Source organism: Kogia breviceps, chromosome 5, assembly GCF_026419965.1.
Source record: "Kogia breviceps isolate mKogBre1 chromosome 5, mKogBre1 haplotype 1, whole genome shotgun sequence".
NCBI lineage: Eukaryota > Metazoa > Chordata > Mammalia > Artiodactyla > Physeteridae > Kogia > Kogia breviceps.
The window spans coordinates 82247030-82272381 of NC_081314.1; the positions used below are offsets into that span (position 1 = coordinate 82247030).

Genomic DNA, 25352 nt, shown 5'->3' on the forward strand with positions numbered 1-25352 from the left:
TACTCAGTCATACTGGTATTATATTCTAATACAGCTTTTCTCTATAACTCCCTATATGGGGAAAAAAAAACCTCTCATGCCGAAAATGAAATTATTCTAACTTTAATAGAAAACTTGAATAATCACATCAAGGATAGAGGAAAAAGTTCTATTAGCTCTGGTTTTTCAAAATGAATGGCTAGAATGCTTTGTTCAGATATAACAATAAAAAATATAGAAAATAATTTTAAAAGACAAGGTATTTTAGTTTTATATCTCAAATATAAAATTTCTAATTTCTGAATGCAAGCTGTTAATAAAAAAATTCTAAACTGCCCCTAAAAAGTTTTTTAAGATGATAGAATGCTTTAAATTTTCTCAAAAAATGACAAGTGGCCAATTACTTCTTTTATCTTATAATGAGGACAAGTTTGTTATAGGGTCTTAGGAGATGGTCCATTAGAACCCTCTGATTATTAATACAATAATAGTCTTTTAATTTTTCTTGATTTATTGGATGGCTTTCAACTTATAGAATGATGCTGTTAAAAAAAAAAGCATGGTTTAGGGTTTTAGATAATGCGGATCAGATAGCTTTTCCTTTTGTATTCCAAATACAATCAATTATTTTGAAAATGTGCACCAATGGTCGGTTACATGGATAACAGGGCAAAAGAGAATATAAAATATGAAAACAAGGTAACCACATGTAAAATAGATAGCTAGTGGGAAGCACCCAAATAGCACAGGGAGATCAGCTCCGTGCTTTGTGTCCACCTAGAGGGGTGGGATAGGGAGGGTGGGAGGGAGACGCAAGAGGGAGGGGATATGGGGATGTATGTATATGTATAGCTGATTCACTTTGTTATAAAGCAGAAACTAACACACCATTGTAAACCAATTATACTCCAATAAAGCTGTTTAAAAAATTAAAAAATTAAAAATAGAATGTGAAAAAAAACTAAGGTAACCAAAAATAGACACAATAGTCTATCTATGGCAGAATAATATAACAGGACTACATCTTCCTACCGTTGGAATGCTGCACTTTTCTATTACTAAATCAATGCTGCCTTACTGCTTGTAGCAGTCGCAAAGGTGGCAACATTTCTTACAATTTTTCCCAAACTCAGCACCTCCTTGAAACCATTTCACAGTGAATAGACTTAAACTATTTAATGCAAATTTTCTCTTTTTTTGTTTTTTCAGATCTTGCTTTTTTTTGGCAGGGGGAGACGGTTAAATGTTTGGTTTTCAAAGGGCTTCTCTGCTTGAAGGAAATTGGAAGTCAACAAAACTATAATTATCTAGATTAAACACAGCAAGGAAAATAAACTTGAGATTCAGATCAGGCACACACACGCTACCTTGAGGGTAATTTGTGATATGAACTGAGCTTTATATGATCTGAATACGATTAATATAATTTGGCAGAAGTAATCCGGTAGAAAACTGTGCTTCTCAGGAACAAGTAATGCATACATACTGCTCATTTACTGCATCTACTAAGAGAACACAGATTTTAAAACCACATTATAGCCACAGGAAATAGAGTGTAATTAATAAAAAGAACATTCATGGTCATAAATATCTTAAACTTGTAAAACGTTGCTCTTATAAGGTTATACTGGGTGCCCTATGAGATAAAATTTTATAGATTTGGGACTATAAGGCTTACAATCTACATGATGTTTATTTTTTTCTAATATTTGGTTTGTAATTAAGGTAAACAGCCACCAAGTGGTCAGCTGGACACTGTTTATGGCCCTACGTCCAAATAACTAGGTTTCCTATTACAACTGCTGAAAGCTAGCACACTTTTCTACTCAATTATGACTTTTAACAAACATATGACAATATAACAGCTAATATAAACTTTTAAGAATAAAGAAGTTGTGAAAAGCTGATTATTATAAAGCAACCTTGCAGGTCCAACTTGTGGCTTGCTAACTTTTAACTGTTGTCAGGTATTACTTAATCTACCTCAGCTGCTGCTCAGTTTTGAATGGAATGCTTTCTTGATCTCATTTGAATCTTGACAAGGCAGGACTCTGCAGTTCCATGTAATCAAAAAGATAACAACTGACTTTGGGAAGGAGAGGTATGAGGACCCCAGGAAAATATGCTTATGAGACATCTAGGACCTTCATATAAATAGATCCCAAGTGATTACAGTACTAGGATGTGAGTGCAAAAACCATCTGATGAAAGGTACGGGAATAATTTCAGAAAACCAAACATGATTGAAAATAAAAATAAATTCTGCTCAAATATGGCATCCAGACTCTGCAGGAAGCCCCCTTACAATGGATGAGATAACTCCTTATGCCAGGAACCTATTGGGTATAGGAAGAGAATCTCTACAATCGGTGCCTAAAAACATGATTGCAAAAAAAAAAATAAACCTCAAAAGCAAAAAAAACACCCCACCACACAAACCATGTGTAGTAGATGCATGGAAATGAGTTTGATCTGGTAAAACCACCCTTCCCAGGCCCCACACTTCCATCAGCTGGAGTGAAGCTCTGCTTGCTCCTGGCAAGATCACCTGTCCCTACCCCCAACAGCTACGGCCTGGCCTCACCACCCTGATCTGCCTTGGACACCAGGAGGACTAACCACATCATGCCTGCTTTTCCTGTTCACACTGGTCACAAGAGACCCAAGATTCACAGGTCATCCTCATCCCAGCAGGGCTTCATGCATACCCAAATCCGACCTCATCTCTGCCAGCGCCTCAACTCCCCAGATCTTTCCACCGTGACTCCTGGAGCGCTCAGAATCAGTGGATCAGTAGAATCCCTCTGTTTTCAAGCTCTTCACTGCCTTCACCTTTTTACTTCTCTGAAACCTCTTCCCTGAGGACAGTGCTTCCCCAGCCCCTTCCAGATCATTGTTACTCCCTCCCCCCTAAAGCTCCCAGGCTTCTCTCAATGCTTTGCTTTCCTCTGGTTTAAGTTCTATGATTACGATGTGCCTTGCTGTAGTGTTATACACGCTGAGATTTGCTTGGTGTGGTTTTTTTCTTCATGATGTTTCCTCAAACTGGATTCTTGAATTTCTTAGATTTCTGGGTTTATGGATATCATCAAATGTGGAAATTTTTCTGCCATTATTTCTTCAGTTTTTCCTCCCCATTTTATCTCAATCCATGCCCTCTCCCCTTTCCAATCTCTTCTCATCTGGGACTCTAATACGAATATTAGGCCACTTAAAACTGTCCTGCTCCCTGATACCTGTGGTTTTCTGGGTTTTTTTTCCTGTGTTCCACTTTGGATAGTATTTATTACTACATCTTTTTTTTTTTTTTTTTTTTTTTCAGTATGCGGGCCTCTCACTGTTGTGGCCTCTCCCGTTGCGGAGCACAGGCTCCAGACGCTCAGGCTCAGCGGCCACGGCTCACGGGCCCAGCCGCTCCGCGGCATGTGGGATCTTCCCGGACCGGGGCACGAACCCGTGTCCCCTGCATCGGCAGGCGGACTCTCAACCACTGCGCCACCAGGGAAGCCCTATTACTACATCTTAAAGTTTGCTAATCTTTTTTTCTACAAGGTCTAATCTGCTCTTAAATCCTGTCCAGTGTATTTTTTTGGTCTCAGACACAGATTACATTTTCATCTCCAGAAATTTAATGTTGGACTTTTTATGTCTTCCATGTCTCTCCTTAATATGCTTTGTTCTCTTGAATATATGTAGTATATTTATTCACAGTAGCTGTTTTGATGTCCCTGTCTATTAATTCTATCATCTGTGCCATTTCTTGGTCTGTTCTACTGATTGCTTTTTCTCCTCTTTGTGTGTTGTATTTTCCTCCTTCTTTGCACGCTTGGTAATTTCTGATTTAGATGTCAAGCATTCTGAATTTTGTTGGGTGATGGATTTTTTTTTTTCAACTCCTTTAAATAGTTTTGAACAATGTTCTGGGATACAGTTATTTTTAATCTGTTCAAGCAGTACTTTTAAGCTTTATTAGGTGGAACCAGAGCAGCCTTTAGTTTAGAGCTCTGTTTGTCTTTACTGCCAAGGCAACACCCTTCTGAGTATTCAACCAAACCTCCTATGTATTATGAGGTTTTCCCATTCTGGCTATTGGGAATGTGAACAATTCCCACCCTTGTGTGAACTTCGAGAATTCTTCTGCCTGTTCCTTTTTCATAGTCCTTTTCTCAGACTTAAGTAGTTTCTTCATGTGTAACTGCTAATCAGTGCTCAGCTGAAGACTCAAGAGGAACTCCCTGCAGATCTAGAACTCTCTATGAACCCTTTTCCTTTCTGGTACTCTACCCTAAGAATTCTAGCTATGGTGGCCTCTTAGGACTTCTCAACTGTCTCCTCGACTTGGGAAAACTGTAGGGCTCTGTTTGAACTACAGATCTCTGTGTGAAGTAATCGTAAGGATCACTGACCTGCTCTACCTTTTGTCCAATGTCTGAAAACCACTGTTTTGTATACTTTGATTTTGTTTTCTGTTTTTAGTTGTTTAAGATGGAAGGATAAATCCAGTTCCTGTTAATCCATCATGGCCAGAGCAGCCTTGGATCCAATTCTATCTGACTGTCATACTCACCACTCCCTGCTGCAGCTGTCTGCAGACCACCACATACCTGCCTCCACGTCATTCGCCCTCATGGCTTGAAACTGTTTCGGCTCATTATTACTCCTGAGGACACTACTTCTTTCATGAATCTGGTGATTTCAATACCAGATATGATCCTTTCAATATCCTGCCCTCTCAGTCCCCTGACTTCTTATTCCACAATCATGCCCTCTACCCTACCTTGGTTGTCCACTCTCTTTCTTATACTCTGACCTTATCTTTACTGTAACTGCGTCCATGACATAATCCCAATTTCAAGCGTCCCATTCTTCAACCATGACCTCCTCTCCTTCCCACTCATTCCTTCTAGAACTCTAAATTCTTCATCCATTGGGAATGACAATTTTGGAGCCTTCTACTTTTTCTCATCTACCTCAGGTGTTTCCTTTTCTTCTTTACCCAGTTTAGATTCCGTGGTCCATTGTTATATCACTCTCTACATAATCCTCTACTCCTGGCCTGCACTTTCTTAGTCCTACACACCTGGCAAACCGCAACTCTGGTGATCTCTGTTTCTGCTAACTCTGCCCATGCCTGTGTTTGCCTAACAGAACAGGCTGGAAGAAAACAAACGGCCATGCTGATTGGTCTCACTTGAAATTAATGCCCAGTCACTTAAAGCAGGCTCCCTGAGCTGCCCAACAATCCCACTACAATTTTCTAGTCCGTGTGTTCTCTCCTTTCCTAGGAACTAGTACTACAACTTATCGTGTCTCCTCAGTCTTCCAAGAATTGTTCTCCTATCCTCGTTGTCAGCTGGTAATTTTGCTTTCTATTTTCTGAGCACTGTAAACAAAGACTACTCCCACAAGCTCCTACCATCCACCATGTGCATCCGCATCTATACACTCTACCTTTTCTTCTGTTACTACTGAAGAATTAGCTGTCGACATGTCTATCTAAGGCCAACCTGTCTACTTGTACTCTGGAGGACTGCATCCCATTTTGCTTAGTCAAGGGCATGGCTACAGCAGTTCTTCCACTTCCCTCCAGCATTGTCAATTTCTCCCTTTCTACTGGATCCATTACGATACTGCACTCCAGAGTTATGCTTTAGTATCTCTTCTCTTTTTTTTTCTTTTTCTCTTATCTTTAAAAATACTTTATCAGTAGCCACATTCCCCCTGGTTACTCCCTCATTTCTCTGTTGCCCTTTACAGTGTGTTTGACATAATGTCTACACTCTTGAACTCACCCCCACCACTCCAGTGAGACTATTCTTTTAAAGGATACCAAAGATTTCCATGCTGCTAAACCCAAGGCTCTACTCTCAGTCCTCACTAGCTGGTTCTTCCTTATCTTCCCAAGCTCTGAATGTTGGAATGCCTCTGGGCTCAGTCTTCTTCTGAAGCAAGATCCCTCTCCACAGGTGATCTCACTCAGCTCCAAGACTCTAAATACCATTATAGGCTGACACATCCCAAATTTATTGCTCAGGGAATAAACTGACAGGTTAGCTTGTCCTATATCTAATAGACATTTCAAATTCCTGATCTGCATGCCATCTACCCCCAAATGCTCCTTCCACAATCTTCTACAACTCAGTAAACTGCAGCTTGGTTCTCCCGATTACTAATGCTAAAAAAGTTGAGAAACATCTTAAATCTTCCCCTTTTCTCACACTCCATCTCTGCCTATCCATCAACAATACTCAAATCCTTCACTACTATCACCCCAGTTGGAAGTCAGCATCAGCCCCATCTGAGCTGTTGCAACAGCCTCCCAACTGGTCTCCCTGCTCTGGCTCTTGTTCTCAAGACAATAGCAGAGTCATCATTTTACTCTTCTGCTCAAACCTTCCAGTGGAGTGAGCCCTCCTCATTCCTTCATGGCCAGCGGCCTTCCAGTCACCTAGGAGGCCCTGCATGATTTCAGCCTCTCACCACCTCTCTGGCCTCACCTTCTACTGTGGTTTCCCTTATGGCTCAACTCAGCCACAGAAGCCTCATTGCTCTTTCTCAGATATGCCAAACAAGTTTAAGACCTTTGTCTAAAACAGTCCTGTCCAGAATTGACAAGGTAGGTTTCCTTTTTCCCTCAGGTCTCTGCTCAAACACACATTATCAGTAAGTCCTTCCCTGACAGTCTAGAGAGAGTATCACCCAATCACATCCCCTTTCTCCCTGCCTTGCTTCATTTTTCTCTAAAATATTTATCACCATCTGACACAGTAAATATTTAATTTTATTGTTGTTTTTGCCTGGATCTCCTCACTAGAATGTAGGCTCCATGAGGGCTATCTCCCTAGAGCTTAGCACAAATTTAGGTGTTATCTCCTTGTTGAAATTTTCTTCATTAAGCTTCTAGGGCACACTCACTTTTGGTCTCCCATTATCTCACTAGGTAGTCCCCTTTTATCTCCTTGCTGGAAAATGAAAAGGACTGAGAGGGTACAAAACCGATTTCAGAAAGATAACTTAGTCTTCTACTAAGTTGGGTGGACCCATGGCAGCAGGAAGACCAGACCTATCCTCTAGGGAGAAAGACACTTTAGTACCCAGGGATACCAGGAACTTACTTTTATGTATACAAATAGGACATATGCAGCAGGACAGTCAACATATGGAAGGAAACTGGCTTTCTCCTACTGAAAAGGAAACCACTTCCTAAGTGAGAGAATTTTAAATTTAGTTTTTGTTTCTCTAACCAACAGAAAACATAAAATAGAATTCACCATATAGTCATAGAAACTCTGAAAGAACTCCTAAAGTAACTTATTTTATAAAGAGAATAGGTAGTCCCTAATTTATCTGGCCATGGATAGTAGATATGATTATAATAAAAAGGACAAAATTAACATTTTTCTACCATAAAAACAAGGCTGGCTAAATTTAGGGAATAATATTGAAAAATGTTCCTGATAAAAAGTTAATAAAAAGAAACAATAAAATAGCATTTCCCCTTAAGTTATCCAACCTTGTAAGGAATGACAGAGGAACTGTCACAGATTGAAGGAGATTAACAAGAAATAACAACTAAATGCAATTTGGGACCCTTGACTGAATCTTGGAACAGGAAAAACAAAAGACACTAGTGGAAAAACTGGTGAAATCCAAATAAAGTCTAAATTTATTTTAAAAACAAACAAATCCAAACAAAGAAAACCTCCATTCAGTACAAGAAACCCTTCCTCAGCATCTAGCACATATCTCTGCCTAAGTACTTGCTCTACCTGCAAGTTCCACACCTTCCAGGGCTGGACACTTTCATTGTTAGAAGGTTCTTCCCTGTATCCCTTTAAGTTACAGCCCTTTTTAACTTTACTCAGTTTAGTTCTTCCTTCTAGAACTATGCACATTAAGCTTAATTCCTCATTTACTAGGTCTTCACATATTTATATTCTGCCTCAAGTTTCTTTTTGAAGCTTGACACACCCAATTCCCTTCATCTGACACATTATGATTTTTACATCCTTTACATTCTTGTCACATAACTTTTAAAGCTCTCCAGTTTGCCCATGGCCTTCTAAAAATTAACGCTCAGAACTGAACACTAGAATAGAGCATTTCAAACGATTTCTCTTGTTTTAGATACTACACTTCTGTGCCTAAAACTGTCCTGCGCTTTTTAGCAGCTACATCACATTGATCATGAATCATTTACCCATACTTGTCTGGTGTAATTCAATGCCTAATCATTCAATCCTATGACCTTTTTTCCTCCTCACAGAATCATACTGGCAAGTGGTAAAGTGAGATGTCTGTCCAGAGTATTCTCTATGAAAAGCGAGTCTTCATTCATCTGCAAGCTTCATCTGAGAGTTAAAATCTCAACTGACACTTGCACCTAGTCACATACACACACTTTAAAGCTGCTGTGCACCATTTTCCAGAAACCAAAGCGTCAGATCCGCGTTCCCCAACAGCTCTTCCTGCGCTTGAGTCATCTATTATGCAAAGCCAGCTCATTACTTCCTTGTATCTGAGCATCATCAGTCTATTTTCTGACCTTTCACCCTCAAAATCCCCAAATCCCTTTGAAGTCAAAGCAACAGTCATTTTTGTCAGCTGTAAAAAACACACATAGCACGTGCACGGGGATGCTCTGATGTCCAAATACGCAAAAACTTGAACATTTAGAGATCGCTTAAACCCTGCTGTTGCATAATTGGCCTTGATGAAAGCCTAGTATCTACAAAGAAGCCTTCCCTCATTTGTTGCTTTGGGGACACAGTGTTCCTAGTCAGGAATGGGATGCCAGCAACGTTCGGTCACCTCACACAACCCCTAAAACGAAGCCGAGGGAGGCGGCTCCCCAGGAGTGACATCGCCGGCCGGCGTTCCCGGGACCCCCTCACCTCTCTTGTCCAGGAGCCACATGAACGCGAAGCAGGGCATGAAGCCGATGGGCCCCCAGAGCACGAGGAGCGCGATGTCCCAGCTAGAGAAGCCGTAGGCCTGGCGCGCCGAGTTCTGGATGGGGCCCCAGGTGTTCCAGACCAGGCCCTGCACGAACCCCAGCAGCGAAAAGAGCAGCAGCACCAGCCAGCGGCGCCCGTACACCCTCCAGGGACTCGGGGCTGCCGCGGGCAGCGCCGCCGCCGCCGCCTCCCCCCTACTTCTCCAAGCAGCCCCCGGCGCAGGCCCGAGCCCGGGTCCCAGCAGCGGTTGCCGCTCCTCCTCGCTGCTCCAGCCCGAGCCCATTACGAAGCGCGGCCCACAGGGCCGCTGCCCAGCGCGGATACTGTCAGAGAAGGTGGAGGCCGAGGCTGCTTTGGTCGCCCTCGGCCTCGTGGCCGCGTTGCTGCGCCTGCGCCGCGCGAGCCGGCCCCGGTCCGGGAGGCGGGGCAGGTGCGACTGGCGAGGAGGGGCTGGGGTGCGGTAACCGGTCTATCCTCTCGCCGGGTGGTGGAGAGGAAACCTCGGCGAAAGAGGGAGTGGAGCCGGTGTCCCAGAGCGGGGACCAGGAGGAATTGGGAAGGCAGGGAGGAGCGCCACTGAGCCCCAGGAAAAGGAAACTCCCGGAGGGGCTGTAGTACAGGAGGCTGGGCTAGGAACCCGGGATTGCTGGGGGAAGTGTCCAAGTTTACGTCCTGTGCCTAATAAACAACTCGGAGATCTCCAGTTACTTAAGCCATATATTGCTTGCTTCTATATTGGGTTTATTATCATTTCTGTTGGGTTTATAACTTCATAAATTAGAGAGGGAGATAGGATAAGATTTAGGCGTAGTAGGGAGCCCAGAGGATTGCCGCATGAAAATCATTTGTTTTTTTATGTACAGTAAGTACAGCTTTGTTTAATCAGCCATTTTTGTGTGCTTTACATACCCAATGAGGAAATTAAAAACGAGTCAATTTCATTCATGTATATATACGATATAGATCTCTTTCTACTTTTTTGCCTGTTATTAACAGAAGAGCAATAAAGATATTTTGATTAAAGCTGGATGATTTTTGTCCCCAAATGACCTAGATTCATCTCCAGTTATTACGATTTCGACTACACGAAGAGTAAACGAGAAGAGTGGAGGTTGTCGATCTCTTGACCAAGCAACCGGTTATTTTGATATACAAATCCAAAAGCCTGACAGCTGTCGGTTAGTGTCCTTGAAAACCTAAGTCAAGCTATTTGGCTTGTTTTGGTCGGGAAATGAGTCACGGGCAACTCAATTAAAGAACATGTGCCTGAGGTTCACATTGCCCGGTAGCCACGAAAACCAGGTGGATCATTTTGCTGCCAGAAGGGCAAGAGAATCGGGAAGAGAAGCGTGAGCTCTCCTGATATCCAAGGCTAAGAGCACCTGCAGAGTAAGCAAACACAGAGCCACTTTCCACTGCTCCGAGCCCCACAAAAAAAGCAAACCATTCCCTAAAACTCCAATACTGTTGGGAGGAAGAAAGCGCCAAGGCGAAAACGAAGGACTTGAGGAAAACCTGAATATAAGCCAAGAAAAGTCTACACCGGAAGACGATTACGGTCTGGGGAAAGTAAAAAGCACCACAACCGCAACCACGTGTTTACATTTCCACCACTCAAGAATCAAAACAAACCGCGTGGCCCCGCCCAGTGCCCGTCACGTGACTTTCGCGCGCGTTCCGCTTCCGGAAGAGCCCGGTAGCGACCGCTGCGACTCTCACCAGTTCTGCGCCTGCAGACCCCGGGTTTTGGCCTCTCTCTGACCTGGCTCCCGCTCCACTTCACTTTTGGGTTCGGGTGGAGCCCGTGTAGTGATCTCCATGGCAGCAGACTCCGGGGCGATCACTAATGAGGACTCTGAATCTGGAGAGGAAGAAGGTAGGTGCTAGGCAGAACTCAGACCGTGAGTACAACCCTGTGCCAACTGACTCTTGGCACCTCTCATGTGGCCGTGTGTCTCTTCGGCCCTGCAGTAAGCTATGAGGAAAACGATTTGCTTTCTAGTGAACGTGGCTTTTTTCAAATTGTAGCGCCCAGATTTTTGACCATCGTGTAGGTCCAGTATCCCTCCATCCTGCCAGTGCTGTTTCACACGTGAGGGTATTGTGACTGTTACAGTGGATTGAACCACCCTTGAGATACGTGGAGATGTTTGGGACTTTTGTGAATAGGAGTATGATTTTCAGTGGAATCCTGCTTTAGAGAACGGATGAAGTTTGAAGGTCGGTGAGCCTGAGATCCCTGTTAGCATTTATTGAATGATTGCTCCGTGCCTGGCACTGTTCTGGGTACTGCCATGGGATCCAGAGACTTTTGATTGTATATAACAATGCCTTTTCCCGGTTGAGTAGAGGGGCCTAGAAAGGAAAAAGAATAACTAATGCAATAACTAATGCCTGGTAATGTGAATACTAGTAGAGCACACTGAAAAAGTCCTGGGCAAACTGATGACATTAGAAAATGAAAATGGTCAACCTCTTGAGTATTCACTCAGTATGGGCCTGAGATCCATCTGATCCTGTTTCTATAGTAACCTTACCTTCTTTCCCCAATGACAATTCCCCAAACTCTTTATATCCTCTCTTCATCTCTTCCTCACTTCCAGCTGATGACTTTGCACGTCAGGTCAACTCTGCATCTAATCTGTCTACTTTTTTCCTCCTTCTCTATCACGCTTTTGTCCAAATCATACACATTTCTCACCTAAACCACTACTGTATCTTCAGGCCATGTGTCCCCGTTTCCTTTCTTGTGCCCCTCCAATCCTTTCTCCATTCAGTGGCAAAAAGTGACACTCTCTTACTCAAAATTCTTCAACAAAATCCATTGCACTAAGAACTTAGGTTAAAATCCACACTCCTGGGCTTCCCTGATGGCGCAGTGGTTGAGAGTCCGTCTTCCGATGCAGGGGACACGGGTTCGTGCCCCGGTCTGGGAAGATCCCACATGCCGCGGAGCGGCCGGGCCCGTGAGCCATGGCCGCTGAGCCTGTGCGTCCGGAGCCTGTGCTCCGCAACGGGAGAGGCCACAACAGTGAGAGGCCCGCGTACCGCTAAAAAAAAAAAAATCCAAACTCCTAACCATGGCCTACAAAAATCCTTGGTCTGGGTTCTGCTGATGTCTCTAGGAGCATCTCTTGTCACTCATCACCCCCTCTGCTCTTACCTGCTTTTCATATAACTGGCTTCTTAGTCTTCAGATTTTAAGATATGTCACCATCTGAGACCTTACCAGATTAACCTATCTAAAACAGTCATCGTAGTTTTCCCCTGACCCTTAACCCTAGATGTTTTATAATACGGCATCCTGCTTCCTTCATTTCACTTATCACAATTTGTAATTACTTGTTTATTATCGTTTCTTCCCTTAGACCTTAAGTACCTTGAGGGCAGAACATACATCTGTGTTATTCACAACGTTTGCCCAAGCAGCAAATACAATGTCAGACTCCTAGGGGGCACTTAATACATATTTGTTGAGTGAATGAATAAGAGGACCCCGTGCCAAGTCCAGAGGCAGGAGAAGAAAGAGCATGGCATAGTCCAGGAACTGAAAGAAGTTGGTATAAGGAATGTAAGAGACAGGGATCCTGAAGGGCACCTTATACCAAATTAAGGAGTGTGACAGTGTGAAGCCTTTGAGGAGCTTTAGGTGGGGAAGTAATGGGGGAGTAACACAATGAGATTTGGTTTTAGGAAGATCACTGCGGCTGAAGGGTGGAGGATAGCTTGGAGGGAGAAAGACTGAAGGACAAGGTACTTAAACCCCCTTAGCCACAGCATCCTCCTCTCTAAAGTGCATAACTATTGTGAAAATTAAAGGTACTTGTAGATCATCTAGCATAAATGTCTGGCAGGAATTACATATTCAATAATGGTAACCATCATTATTGTTAATAAAAAGTGCTGGCATTGGTGACTGACTGATGTTGAAACTGAGAGAAAAGAAATTGGAGATATCTCTGAAATTTTTCAGCCTGAGAAACTACATGTAAATTAGGAACCTGAAGAAAAAGGACGTGGTTGGGAGCATTGTTGAGTTTTAATGTGAATTAATAGCATTTAGGTTTGGGAGGATGATGCAAAAGAAGATGTTAAGCATGTAGCCAGGGAAGAGGAGGTTTTTATTCTTTATTCAAATACCATAAATTCACCCTTTTAAAATGTTTTTTAGTATGTTCATAAAGTTGTGCAGCCATCACTACTATAATTCCAGAACATTTTCATCACACCAAAAAGAAACTTGGTTCCCATTAGCAGTCACTCCCCATTTACCCTCTCTCCATCCCCTGGCAATCACTAATCTACTCCGTCTCTATGAATTTGCCTGTTCTGGGCATTTCATATAAATGGAATCATACAATATGTGGCTTTTTGTGTCTGGCTTCTTTCACACAGCATAATGTTTTCAGGGTTCATCTGTGTTGTAACATGTACCCGTATTTCACTACTTTCTGTGGCTGAATAATATTCTGTAGTATGGATATGCCATATTTTGTGTATCCATTCATCAGTGGGCATTGGGTTTCCACTTTGGGGCTGCTATGAATAATGCTGCTATGGACATTTGTTTACAAGTTTCTGTAGGAACATATGTATTCAGCTTCTCTTGGGCATATATCTAAGAGTGGAATTGTTGGGCTATGTGGTAATTCCATATTTAACTTTTTGAAGTAACTGGTGATTCTTAATCTTGAAGTCCTAAGGAGGACTGATGAAAGTATAGATTTGCTCCTCTGAACAATATAGCATGCATACACATTTTTGCAGGTGACTTCAAATTTTTGTATTAAAGGATTCTCCGAATCCTATCTGTGGAACTTTCAACCCTATTTTAAACTGTCATCCTCCCCAGAAAAACCACTTTGAGGTGACTGCTTATTACCATTACAAAGTAAGTTAAATGTGCAAAATTCTACTGGAAGAGAAGGCTTTGCTTTAAATTAGATAAGGCTTATGTGAATAAAGGGTAAGAAAAATACATACATTAAATAAATGCATGTGGGGCTTCCCTGGTGGCGCAGTGGTTGAGAATCCGCCTGCCGATGCAGGGGACACAGGTTCGTGCCCCGGTCCGGGAAGATCCCACATGCCGTGGAGCGGCTGAGCTCGTGAGCCATGGCCGCTGAGCCTGGGCATCTGGAGCCTGTGCTCCGCAAAGGAAGAGGCCACAGCAGTGAGAGGCCCACGTACCACCCCCAAAAAAATAAATAAATAAATGCATGTGAAAGTTTCACTATGTTTAGTATAGTAATGAATATTGTGGGGGGGTCATAGAAAAGTTAATTTTTGAGCAAACTTATTACCACTCCATTATCAAAAAATATTTGAATGTACACTATGAACAGGAGACTCTTGTACAGTGAGGTTGAAGACAGTTCTTGCTCTAAAATAGCCTATAAATAAACTTTGGGGGAAAAGAACACAGATTAAAAGACTTGTAGTATAATATATATTTGCACGGCAGGAGGCAGTTAGATGGGCTGTAAATATTACACATATTACATGCTTTGGGGGTGAGAGGAGAAAGAATGAATACAAATTGGATTGGTCTGTGCTTCTGCGAGTAATTTGAAAGTTTGGTGTACAGTCCTCACTGCACGCAGCCTCAGGTCCCACAGGCCCACTCTAAAGGACTTGAGTGCTCAAGAGTTCTGGTATCCTTGGGGGTCCTGGAACCGGTCCCCCTCGGATGCTGAGGGACAACTCTAGTTTGAATATGGAAATGAATGGAAGAAGTTGTTTCTGGTGAGGAGAGGCCAGGAGTGGAAGTGAGTGGAGAAAAGCCCAAGGCACATAGGGGGCAGAGGGTGGGGAAAAAAGCAAGGAGACAGACTGGTGCTACTGGAGTGGAATGTGCAGGGTACACAGCTGAAAGGAGGAAGATTATGTCCTTGGAGACCAGAGAGGAGCAGGGTGAACCAGAACGTTGGAGTGAAGAAGAAGGAAGTCATGGGTTTCACTTTTCTCAGAACAGGGTAAGGTACCACCCTGAGTGAGGGAGTGGAGAGAGGTATTGGGGATTTGAAAGTGAAGAAGCTTTGTCAAGTTGCTGTTGGGACAGGGGTGATTAGGAGTCAATTCGTGGTGAATAGTGTGATCAGGAGCTGGAGAGGGAACCAGTGGAGGTGAGCATGAAATCGTGGAACTGATCCCTTTGTTTTGAGACTGCTGTGAGCATGCTCAATAGCTCATTTTACAAAGGTGGAGAAAACAAATGGTTAATCTTAGTAAAGTTTTATGCATTGTTAAAAATGAGCTGTGAATTCAGAAAACATTTATTTGGTGTTAGTTTATGCCAAGCCCTATGCTAAGCTCTAGGGATATCAAAGTAACAGGTTTGCTTTCAAGGATGTGATTTTTTTTTAAACTGAAGTATAGTTGACATACAATATATTATTTTCACATATATTACATAGTGATTTGACATTTACATGCATTATGAAATGATCACCACAATAAGACTAGTAACCACCTGCCCCATACAAAGATATTACAATATTATTGACCATGTTCCTTATGCTGTATATTATATCATCGTCATGGCTTATTTATTTCATAACTGGAGGTTTGTACCTCTTAATCGCTCCACCTTTCTTCCCCCACTCACACCTTCCTCCCCTCTGGCAAAACCACCTGTTTGTGCTCTGTGTCTATGAGTCTGTTTTTGTTTTGTTTGCTTGCTTGTTTGTTTTGATTCCACATTAAGTAAAATCATATGGTATTTATCTTTCTCTGTCTGACTTGGCATAATACCCAATAGATCCATCCATGTTGTTGCAAATAGCAAAATTTCTCTTTTTTTATGGCTGAATAAAATTCCATTGTATGTATATGTACCACAAGGATGTGTTATTTTTTTTTGTCTGAAGTAACAGCTTGGAAATTATTAAAAACAAACATGAGTAAGCAGAGCACAGAGGATTTGGGGGACAGTGAAAATACTTTGTAGGATATTGTAATGGTGGATATATGTCATTATACTTTTCAAATCCATAAACTGCACAACACCAAGAGTAAACCCTAAGATACACTGTGGACATTGGGTGATTATGATGTGCCAGTTTAGGTTCATCTTTGGTGAAAAATGTACCATTCTGGTGAGTAATGTTGATAATGCAGAGGCCATGCATGTATGAGGGGAGGGGGTATATGGGAACTTTCTGTACTTCCTCCTAATTTTGTTTTAAACCCAAAACTACTCTTAAAAAAATGGACTTAAACAAACAAACATGAAACTACTTACTGTTAAGAATCAGCTCGAATTCTGAATGTGAGATGTTACTTCTAGGATCATACATTGGTTGAAGTGTTTCAGTGAAATTAAAAATCAGTACTTTGAATCTGAATCTGTCTTTCAGACTGAGACTGTATTTGTTTCCATTGGGCTCTGATAGTTTAAAATTGTTTTGATTAGTTTTTTAAATTGAAGTATATAGTTGATGTATAATATTATATTAGTTTCAGGTGTACAACATGATTCAGCATTTTAACAGATTATACTCCATTAAAAGTTATTACAAGATAGAGCTTCCCTGGTGGCACAGTGGTTAAGAATCCGCCTGCCAATGCAGAGGACAGGGGTTCGAGCCCTGGTCCAGGAAGATCCCACATTGTGCAGAGCAACTAAGCCCGTGTGCCACAACTACTGAGCCTGTGATATAGAGCCCGTGAGCCAGAACTACTGAGCCCACGTGCCACAACTACTGAAGCCCACGTCCCTAGAGCTGTGCTCTACAACAAGAGAAGCCACCGCAGTGAGAAGCCTGTGCACCCCAACGAAGAGTAGTTCCCACTCGCCGCAACTAGAGAAAGCCTGCGCGCAGCAATGAAGACACAATGCAGCCAAAAAGTAAAAAATAAATAAATTTTTTTTAAAAGTTATGACAAAATAATGGCTATAATTCTCTGTGCTGTACAATATATCCTTGTTGCTTATCTATTTTATACATAGCAGTTGTATCTCTTAATCCCTTACCCCTAATCTCATAGTTTTAATTATAGCCAAGTTTATGCCTTGGTGAAGAGAAGGATGCCTCCTTTCTAACTGTTCTTCCAGTCCTGCCCAAGGAAATATCTCATTCCAGAGTTATATGGACTAGAGTTTCCTATACAGCTGACACTCCTGCATAACTGGATTTATTCCTTTTCAGTTAGAGGTGCCATAGTCTCCATGTCATTCTTGTTCTCATTTTTTAAAAGGGCAGGAGGAGGCAGGGAAGTTTCAAGAATAACAAAAGCCTGTGTGGTCTTAAAAAGTAAAAAATTCTCATGCTAGAGCACATGTGTAATTCACTTGTAGCTAAGGTACTTCATATTTGATAACAATAATATTAGAAAAACAGAACTGTTCAGTATTTTTTTAAATTGTGACAGGAAAACAACATAAAATTTATCATCTAACCATTTTTAACAGTACTGTTCAGTAGTAAGTATATTCACATTAATGTGAAACAGATCTCCAGATCCTTTTTGTCTTGCAAATCTGAATCTCTGTACCTAGGAAATAACTCCCCTTTTCTCTCTCTCCTTAGCCCCAGGTAATTGCCATTCTACTTTCTGTCTGAATTTGACTATTTTAGTATCTCATGTAAGTAGAATAATACCATATTTGTCTTTCTGCAACTGACTTTTTACACATAGCAAAATGTTCTCAAGGTTCATCCGTGTTGTAGCATGTGACAGTATTTCCATCCATTTAAAGGCTGAATAATATTCCACTGCATGTATAAACATTTTGTTTATTCCTTCATCTGTCAATGGATGTTTGGGTTGCTTCCACCTTTTAGCTATTATGAATAGTGCTACTTTATGAGTGTGAGTGTCAACATACCTCTTCAAGACTCTTCTGTTGAATATTTTTGATGAAAAGAGATGAAATAACCAGTTTATTCTGAATTATGGAAAATTTACTTAGTGGAAGCTGAAGAAATTGAAACATTTTGGTAGAAATTTTGAAGGTACTTTGAAACATTTTAAAGAGCTCCAGACTTTGAGGCACCAACCTTTCGAGTATGAACTTCACTTAAAATATAGATTTACGGGCTTCCCTGGTGGCGCAGTGGTTGAGGGTCCGCCTGCCGGTGCAGGAGACACGGGTTCGTGCCCTGGTCCGGGAGGATCCCACATGCCGCGGAGCGGCTGGGCCCGTGAGCCATGGCCGCTGGGCCTGTGTGTCCGGAGCCTGTGCTCCGCAGCGGGGGAGGCCACAACAGTGAGAGGCCCGCATACCGCAAAAAAAAAAAAAAAAAAAAAATATAGATTTACTTTTCTTGCTTTAGGTTTAGGAACTTAGAAGCACTATGAGTCACCTTCTGGTTCATAAATGGATTAAAGTGAGGAGAGAAGACAATTTTCTGGGTTAACTGGGCAAGAGTTACATGTGTAAGAAGATGGAAAGAAGAGGATGGTAAATGTCTAGCATGTAACTGTCTCTGGGCCCCAGCCTGAACCTGGTTGGGTGTTCACTACCACACCAAGCATTGGTATTGGCAAGGTCATGTCAACACAGCCTCAACACTTTGTGGTTTCTTCGTCAGCACCACCTTCTAGATCTTGAAATTCAAAGGGTTTATGACAGTTCATCAGCATCAGAATTTTCTTCGTTCGTATTGACATTTTAAAATAGTGACTATAAAATTAAAATCATCTTTGGTGTAAGTTTTACCATTCGGTCTTCAGTCTGAACACAGTCATTTTGTGAAGTAGTACTTGCATAATTCCATCAGCGTTTTTCTGACTTGGTTTAAATGTTCATTATTTTTTACCCTGATATCTACCATTCCAGATGGTAGATGACCCTTGTGTGTATATACAGTAGTCATCAGATTGATGAAGCCATCATAGGCTTACCTGTATATATTTAGAAATAAATTAGCTCCCAATGCCAGGACCCAATTTTTTGTTCATACTGTATCACTGTGGTGAGTCTCTGCATTGTTACTTGAGGCTTACTCTGATGTCACCTTCTGATAATTTTTAATAAAATATAAAACTATTAAATTTAAAATTAATAGTTATTAAAATTATACCTGACATGAGAAGCGAGTTAATTTCAGTTTCAGGATCTTTCTGGTATTCTATCAATATTAGGAGCATATTCTGGAAACTTGGTATTTCTTGTCTTAAATTCTAAATCTCAGATACAAATCCAAGCCAGATGTTAATTCACAAGCCAGATTGCTAGCAAATTCAGAGAAATTAGGTTTCAAATTATCTTGTCCTTTGCATTAATTAAAGAAAAAATTAACAGAAAAAAGTAAATTGCTTTTTGATGATGTTTCATCATCTCCAAAGAATTGTTACCAAAGCTGTAATAAATCATCTGAATAACATGATACATTTAGAGAAGAGACTATTGTGCAACACCTAGATCACTAATCATTTTTTCTAGCAGTTTCTAAGTCATCTAATTAGAAATTGCTACTTGCTGCAAGTTTAGACCTAAATACATTTATTCTTTAAAGGCTTTTGAGGTTGCTTCAGAATTTTTATAGCTCTTTGCAAATATCCCTGGCATGGAATGACTGGGTGCATCCCTAGGCTATTTAATTAATACAGTGTAGATTGTATTCTTCTTTAAAGAAAATTGTAACACTTAAATTTGTTAATAGCCCAGTTCATTGTTTTTTTAATTATTTTATTTTTTTTAATTTTTTTTAACATCTTTATTGGAGTATAATTGCTTTACAATGGTGTGTTAGTTTCTGCTTTACAACAAAGTGAATCAGTTATACATATACATATGTTCCCATATCTCTTCCCATAATTTATTGTTGATTAAGTGATCAGAACCCAAATTACTTTTATCTCACAACCAGCTGATTGTTTTATTTCACTGATAGGCCTGAAATTCTGCAAATATGCTAATTTCCTGTTATGGTGAGCATCCTACTGATCTACTCTGCATAACGCTTTATAGCACTTTTCATTCATTTAGCAAATGTTTGAGCATTTAATATATTCCAATCACTGGGCCTGGTACTTTCTCAGCAAACTTTAGTTTTTAGGGTCTCCTATTAAATAACCTTTGGGATGTTTGGCATTTTTTGATCAGATCATTAAGTACTTTTTTAGAAAATTTAATGTTATGTTAGAGGAAAAAATATCTACTTCTTTGAAGCTCCTCTGTCAAAACACTACTCCTGTTACTAACGCCCACGTACTTAGGTGTACAAATATGAGAACTGTTTTGAAAACATTCAGAGCCATGTGATCTATTGGCTCTGATTTAAGATAAGCAGCATAAATAAATCGTCACCCCCAAAGGACTGGTGCTTCTGTTTTTCTCTGCCCTTTAAAGTTTCAGAAGCAAAATGTTCAAAGCTTGAACATTTTACAACCGCAGAACTGAAAGAATGTTACAGTGAGTCACACCAGCCATGATTCATCCAGCCTAAGCCACAGAGCCCTCTCTAGGGAGAATATGGTTGTCCTTGAAAACCGTAGCCTCAGAAGGCAAGGTGCTATACCAGTTGTGAACTAATAGAGTCCTGACTATGAGTTAGTTTACTTATGTGAAAGGATTCAGGGGATAGAATTTTGCCTGCTTTGGTTCAGGGACACAAAGATGGACATCTTTGCCTTCTTTCAGCCGGTGTTTGCAATTTCCTGGGCCTTTCTTTTATCTGTCGAGATGGTTAAACGTGATGTCTGTTTTCCAGGCAGGATATAGGAGAGGAGGATAAGGGGGAAAGGCTGACTCAGCAACTTCCAGATATATCTCTGGTCACTCCTATCTGCAAAGGAATCTGGGAAATGTAATTTTTCAGCCTCTCCCATTGCCCAAAGTTCTGTTAGTGAGGAAGCAGGAACCAGTGGAAGGTAGGCAAACTAGCAATCTCTACTATAGGTATTACCTACTCTCCCCACCACACATACAAACATGTGCACAAACCAGAACATTCCTCTCTCCCCAACAGCACATGTGGATTTATTATCTATAGCTCCATCTAAAGCTTCCCTGCACCAGCTTATCTTTTCGGGTTATACTGTCTCTGTTTTTAGTGCTAGTGTAAGTCCTACAGTTTTAATTCTCTGGAAACAGGATTATGCGGTAGAAAGAGCATTGGACTTGGAATCAGGGAACCTGACCTATAGTCCTATCATCACTGGTGTTTTGACCTTTGACATCTGAACTTCCATTTCTTCATATGGATAATGGAAATAAAATACCTTCTCTACCTGTGTTTTACAGGCTTCTTAGAGGATCCAATGAGCACTTTTATTTTAATGTATATAAAAGTGTGTGGCAAATAGTAGAGCCTTATACAAGTAAATATATGGTATTGTTATGATGATGATGATCAAAACCAAACTCTCATCGTCCCAACAGAAGGAGATGTCATTTCTAACCTTTCTCTCGTGGCAAGTCACAAAGTCTGGAAGCCTCAGTCTTCCTTAACAGCTGCATCTGCCTCCTACCCCACAACTCTTCAGTCGTAATAGTCTTTGACGTTGTTCTCCTAGTATTTCTCCATCTCTACCATCTCTGCCTTCCTCACTGCCACCCTTTGTTGTTCAGGGCCTTATTACCACTCTTCTCACTTGGGCTGTTGCAATAACTCTCTGAGTCAGTTCCAGTCCCTACAGCTCCACACATTTCTACAGAGCCCTCATTTTTATTGTTGATGAATTGAACGTACCAGGGGAATGTACTATGGGAGAAATACTTAGTAAATTATTTTTCTACTTTTGAGACATTTGGTTGTTTATATTTTCAGGTTTTTTATTATGGTAATAGATATTTTATGCATGTGTGTGTACATATATATAGTATAAATAAATATGTATGTGGCTTATGATTATTTTGTTAAAAGCAAATTCCTCCAACATGAGTTATTAGGTTAATGGGTCGTTCTTTGAGACTTTTGCTTCATTTTCCCAGTTGTTTCCCAAAGGGTAGTACTGATTTATATGTCACAAACAAAAGGTATTATCATGAATGTATTGTAGCTTTTCATGGTCTAGCAAAACTTTTAAAATATATAATAAAAAATGTGGCTTGTCCATTTTCATACACAGGGAATCCAGGCACTCCAAGTCCAGGAAGACCTGGTACATTGCAATCTAGGTAACCCTGTGCTTACATTTATAGGCTGGCATGGGTTAAGACCTTTTTTAAACAATTCCTGGTTACAGCCTGTTTTCCTTAACAGGGCTCTTCAGTAGGTAAAGGTCACTTAAAGATAAACTTGGGCCTTCTTTTAGATAGAGACCTAAGAGTGCCTTCTGTCTTTCCTACACCACGTAGCCCCCACCTCTGGCACCTGCCCATCCCCTGAAGCACCCGCACTGATGTCCTCACATGAGAGCCCTGACTACCCAGAAGGGGCCAGAGTGCTCTCAGATGTCAGCTGCTGAGGGCTTAGAGCCTGCTCGCTTTCACCACTGGTTTAGGAGAGGTTTCCGGGTTTTGCCCTTGTCTGAGAAAGGAGGGCCAAACTGACCTAAATTTTCATTTCCTTTAAAAACAAGCCTCACATTCAGACAAGTACAAATTACTCATTCCTCGATGAATCCTTCTCCGTCCCTCCTCCTTTTGTCAGAAAGTTTAGAAGAAGGTTGGTTGAAGGGGGAATTTGGATTATTCATGAGCTTTTCATAATTTTTGAGTAAGTGTAATTACAGATTAGGTAACTGAAATAGAGGGTTTAGCTGATTGTACTAGAGAGTCATAAATTCATGTTTTGGGGATCAGAGTATGAAGCATTTTTCAACTTTCCCCCAAAACTTTCATCTTGAGATGCCTTTGAAGAGAAACTTACTTGTTCTTTAATTTTTTAAAAAATACATATTTTTATAAATTTATTTATTTAGGGCAGCATTGGGTCTTCGTTGCTGCATGCAGGCTTTCTCTAGTTGCGGCTAGAGGGGGTTACTCATCGTTCTGGTGCATGGGCCTCTCACTGCTGTGGCCTCTCCAGTTGCGGAGCACAGGCTCCGGACGCGCAGGCTCAGCGGCCATGGCTCACGGGCCCAGCTGCTCCGCAGCATGTGGGATCTTCCCGCACCGGGGCACGAACCCGTGTCCCCTGCATTGGCAGGCAGACTCTCAACCACTGCGCCACCAGGGAAGCCCGGCAGGCAGATTCTTAACCACTGCGCCACCAAGGAAGTCCCCACTTGTTCTTTTATTTAACAAATATTAATCTTTACCCTCCTATCTGGGATTAACATTCCATGATTGAAATTTATTGAAGTCCTCAGTAAGTCACAGTGTTAGTTTGTGCATATTCCCTTGTACAGTTTATAGATGCAGTCAGAATCAAGGATTAACACTGATATCCACCCTAGAACATATTTTATCTTTTTAAATCTTGCAATAAAATAATCCCCTCTCCCGTTCCCCATCCACTGCTGTGTGAATGTGGTAGTCTTTTTGCCATGAACATGTGCTATATCAAGTAGAATTGTTGCTGAGTCCAGCAACTCTAGTTGTTAAAAGAGTAGGTCCCATCAGCATTTCTTACATAATTCTATTTAGGAAATAATATTGTCAAAAAGTTGCATCTTTTGGGCTTCCCTGGTGGCGCAGTGGTTGGGAGTCCGCCTGCCGATGCAGGGAGCACAGGTTCATGCCCGGGTCCGGGAGGATCCCACATGACGCGGAGCGGCTAGGCCCGTGAGCCATGGCCGCTGAGCCTGCGCGTCCGGAGCCTGTGCTCCGCAACTGGAGAGGCCACAACAGTGAGAGGCCCGCGTACTACAAAAAAAAAAAAAAAAAAGTTGCATCTTTTAAATGTACATAAATACTTGGAAAGCCTTTTTTAAAAACATTTTTGACATTGAAGATTGTAAATATTTTCCAACATTTACAATTTAATATTTGAGAAAAATCATTGAAGAATTATGGCTCTTTGAGGCCAAATATTTATGTAAACAGTAATAAATGAAAAGTAAATGAAGTGCAATTACACAGAAAGATTTGTCATAAGAGAAATGATATTAGCTATTTATTCTTCATATTATATGAAATAACTTTTTAGTTATTTATTTCTCTCCCTAGGTAAACATGTCAAACCTTTTACACCAGAGAAAGCGAAAGAAATTATAATGTCTTTACAACAACCTGCAATCTTCTGTAACATGGTTTTTGATTGGCCAGCCCAACACTGGACTGCAAAACATCTTTCTGAGGTCCTTCAGGGCAAGCAGATACGATTCAGGATGGGAACGAAACGCACAGATACAGGTAGGACTAAAGGAATCATCATCATAATGTCTCTTCGGTAGCATTCCCACATTCTCAACCGTGGTTTCTTTATCTCTAGAGAATCCTTTATTTCAAATCCTCTTTTGGACCATTTTCAGATAGGAAAACTTCATTAGAAATTTTAAAAGGACAGTTTAAGATAATTTTTTTAGACTAAACCTATAATTTATAACCCCACATAAAAAATATTTGTTCATGTATCATGGTTCATTGATCATAGTAGACACTTAATAAATATTTGTGTTAATGTGCTATTATTTATGTGATTGAAAGAGACCAATACTAATCTAACAATCCCTTCTACTTTTGACTCATGTACAATGTGACTTTTTTTTGTCGCCTTACTATTTATAGTGCTCAGTCTGGGTGTAATTTGATCTCTCCGTTTTATCAGCTGCTTGACCTCTATTGCATTACATAAATGTGCAATATATGTGAAGCTGTTTTTTTCATCCTCTTAAGCAATTTGATTTTGCCAGCTCCCTCTTCTTCCTGAAGACTTGTAACAGTTTGATTTTTTTGCCTTAAGCTAGATAAAGCAATTATTGTTACTCTAAAAACAGTTAATTTATAGGAAAGAAACAGTTTACATTAGAAACTGTTTCTAATCTAAAGAAGTCCATGACCACTGTCTGGCTTCAGAATATGTGTTTAACTTCTATTTAAATATGGGTAAATTTGGTAGTCTAGAAATTCATAGGGTCTTAAGCATTGCTGTGAAGTGGCTCTAAGAATATCTATTAATAACTCAGAAGGAACTAGAAAATTACTCAGGTTCTCTTCCAGCTTCTCCAAGCTTCGTTTTCTCATGTTGATCTTCTAGTATATCTCATATAATTATTGGGTTTTTGGTGTCTGGAACCCCTTTGTACTCCAGTGACAGGTAGAGCAGGATTAATAGACCCGAAACTCTTTGGCATTTCATTCTAGTCACAGACCAAAATGTTTATTGTATTTTTTAATTAAATGCTAGACCAGCAGCAGCTATGTAAAAATCAGCTTGTGCTCTTTTCTTCTTGATTTTAGTCAGATAAATTTTCCACTCATTGAAGTGTCTGTTAAACAATAATTTGAAGAAAAATAGAAATAGTACTTTTTTTCACCTTCTGGTTAGACCCCAGATACAATACTACTACTAAGAGCTATTGACAACTATTGTTTCAGGCACTGTTCTGAGGGCTTTATACATATTAACTCTCTTAATC

At 40.8% G+C, this 25352-nt stretch overlaps 2 protein-coding genes across 10 annotated transcripts in view; one reads left to right on the forward strand and one right to left on the reverse strand.

The window, feature by feature from the left end:
- The window catches only part of SLC49A4 (solute carrier family 49 member 4), a 108246-nt gene extending 98727 nt beyond the window's left edge, over positions 1-9519 (reverse strand). For both annotated transcript variants that reach the window (XR_010840746.1, XM_059064403.2), the window contains exon 1: positions 8874-9519. Coding sequence is in view for 1 of the 2 variants with exons in the window: in XM_059064403.2 (XP_058920386.1) it covers positions 8874-9219 (346 nt within the window). In the remaining variant the exon portion in view is untranslated. The remainder of the gene's footprint in view (positions 1-8873) is intronic.
- A 684-nt stretch (positions 9520-10203) lies between these two features.
- HSPBAP1 (HSPB1 associated protein 1) overlaps positions 10204-25352 on the forward strand; it is a 57581-nt gene continuing 42432 nt past the window's right edge. For 2 of the 8 annotated variants that reach the window (XM_059064398.2, XM_067034449.1), the window contains exons 1-2: positions 10223-10812; positions 23941-24126. In XM_059064398.2, coding sequence (XP_058920381.1) covers positions 10755-10812; positions 23941-24126 — 244 coding nt within the window. In that variant the 5' untranslated portion in view covers positions 10223-10754. Of the gene's footprint in view, positions 10813-15044; positions 15062-16394; positions 16786-17467; positions 17524-18214; positions 18343-23940; positions 24127-25352 lie in introns of those variants that run through there. The other 6 variants (XM_067034446.1, XM_067034447.1, XM_067034445.1 and 3 more) reach the window with 6 other exon arrangements.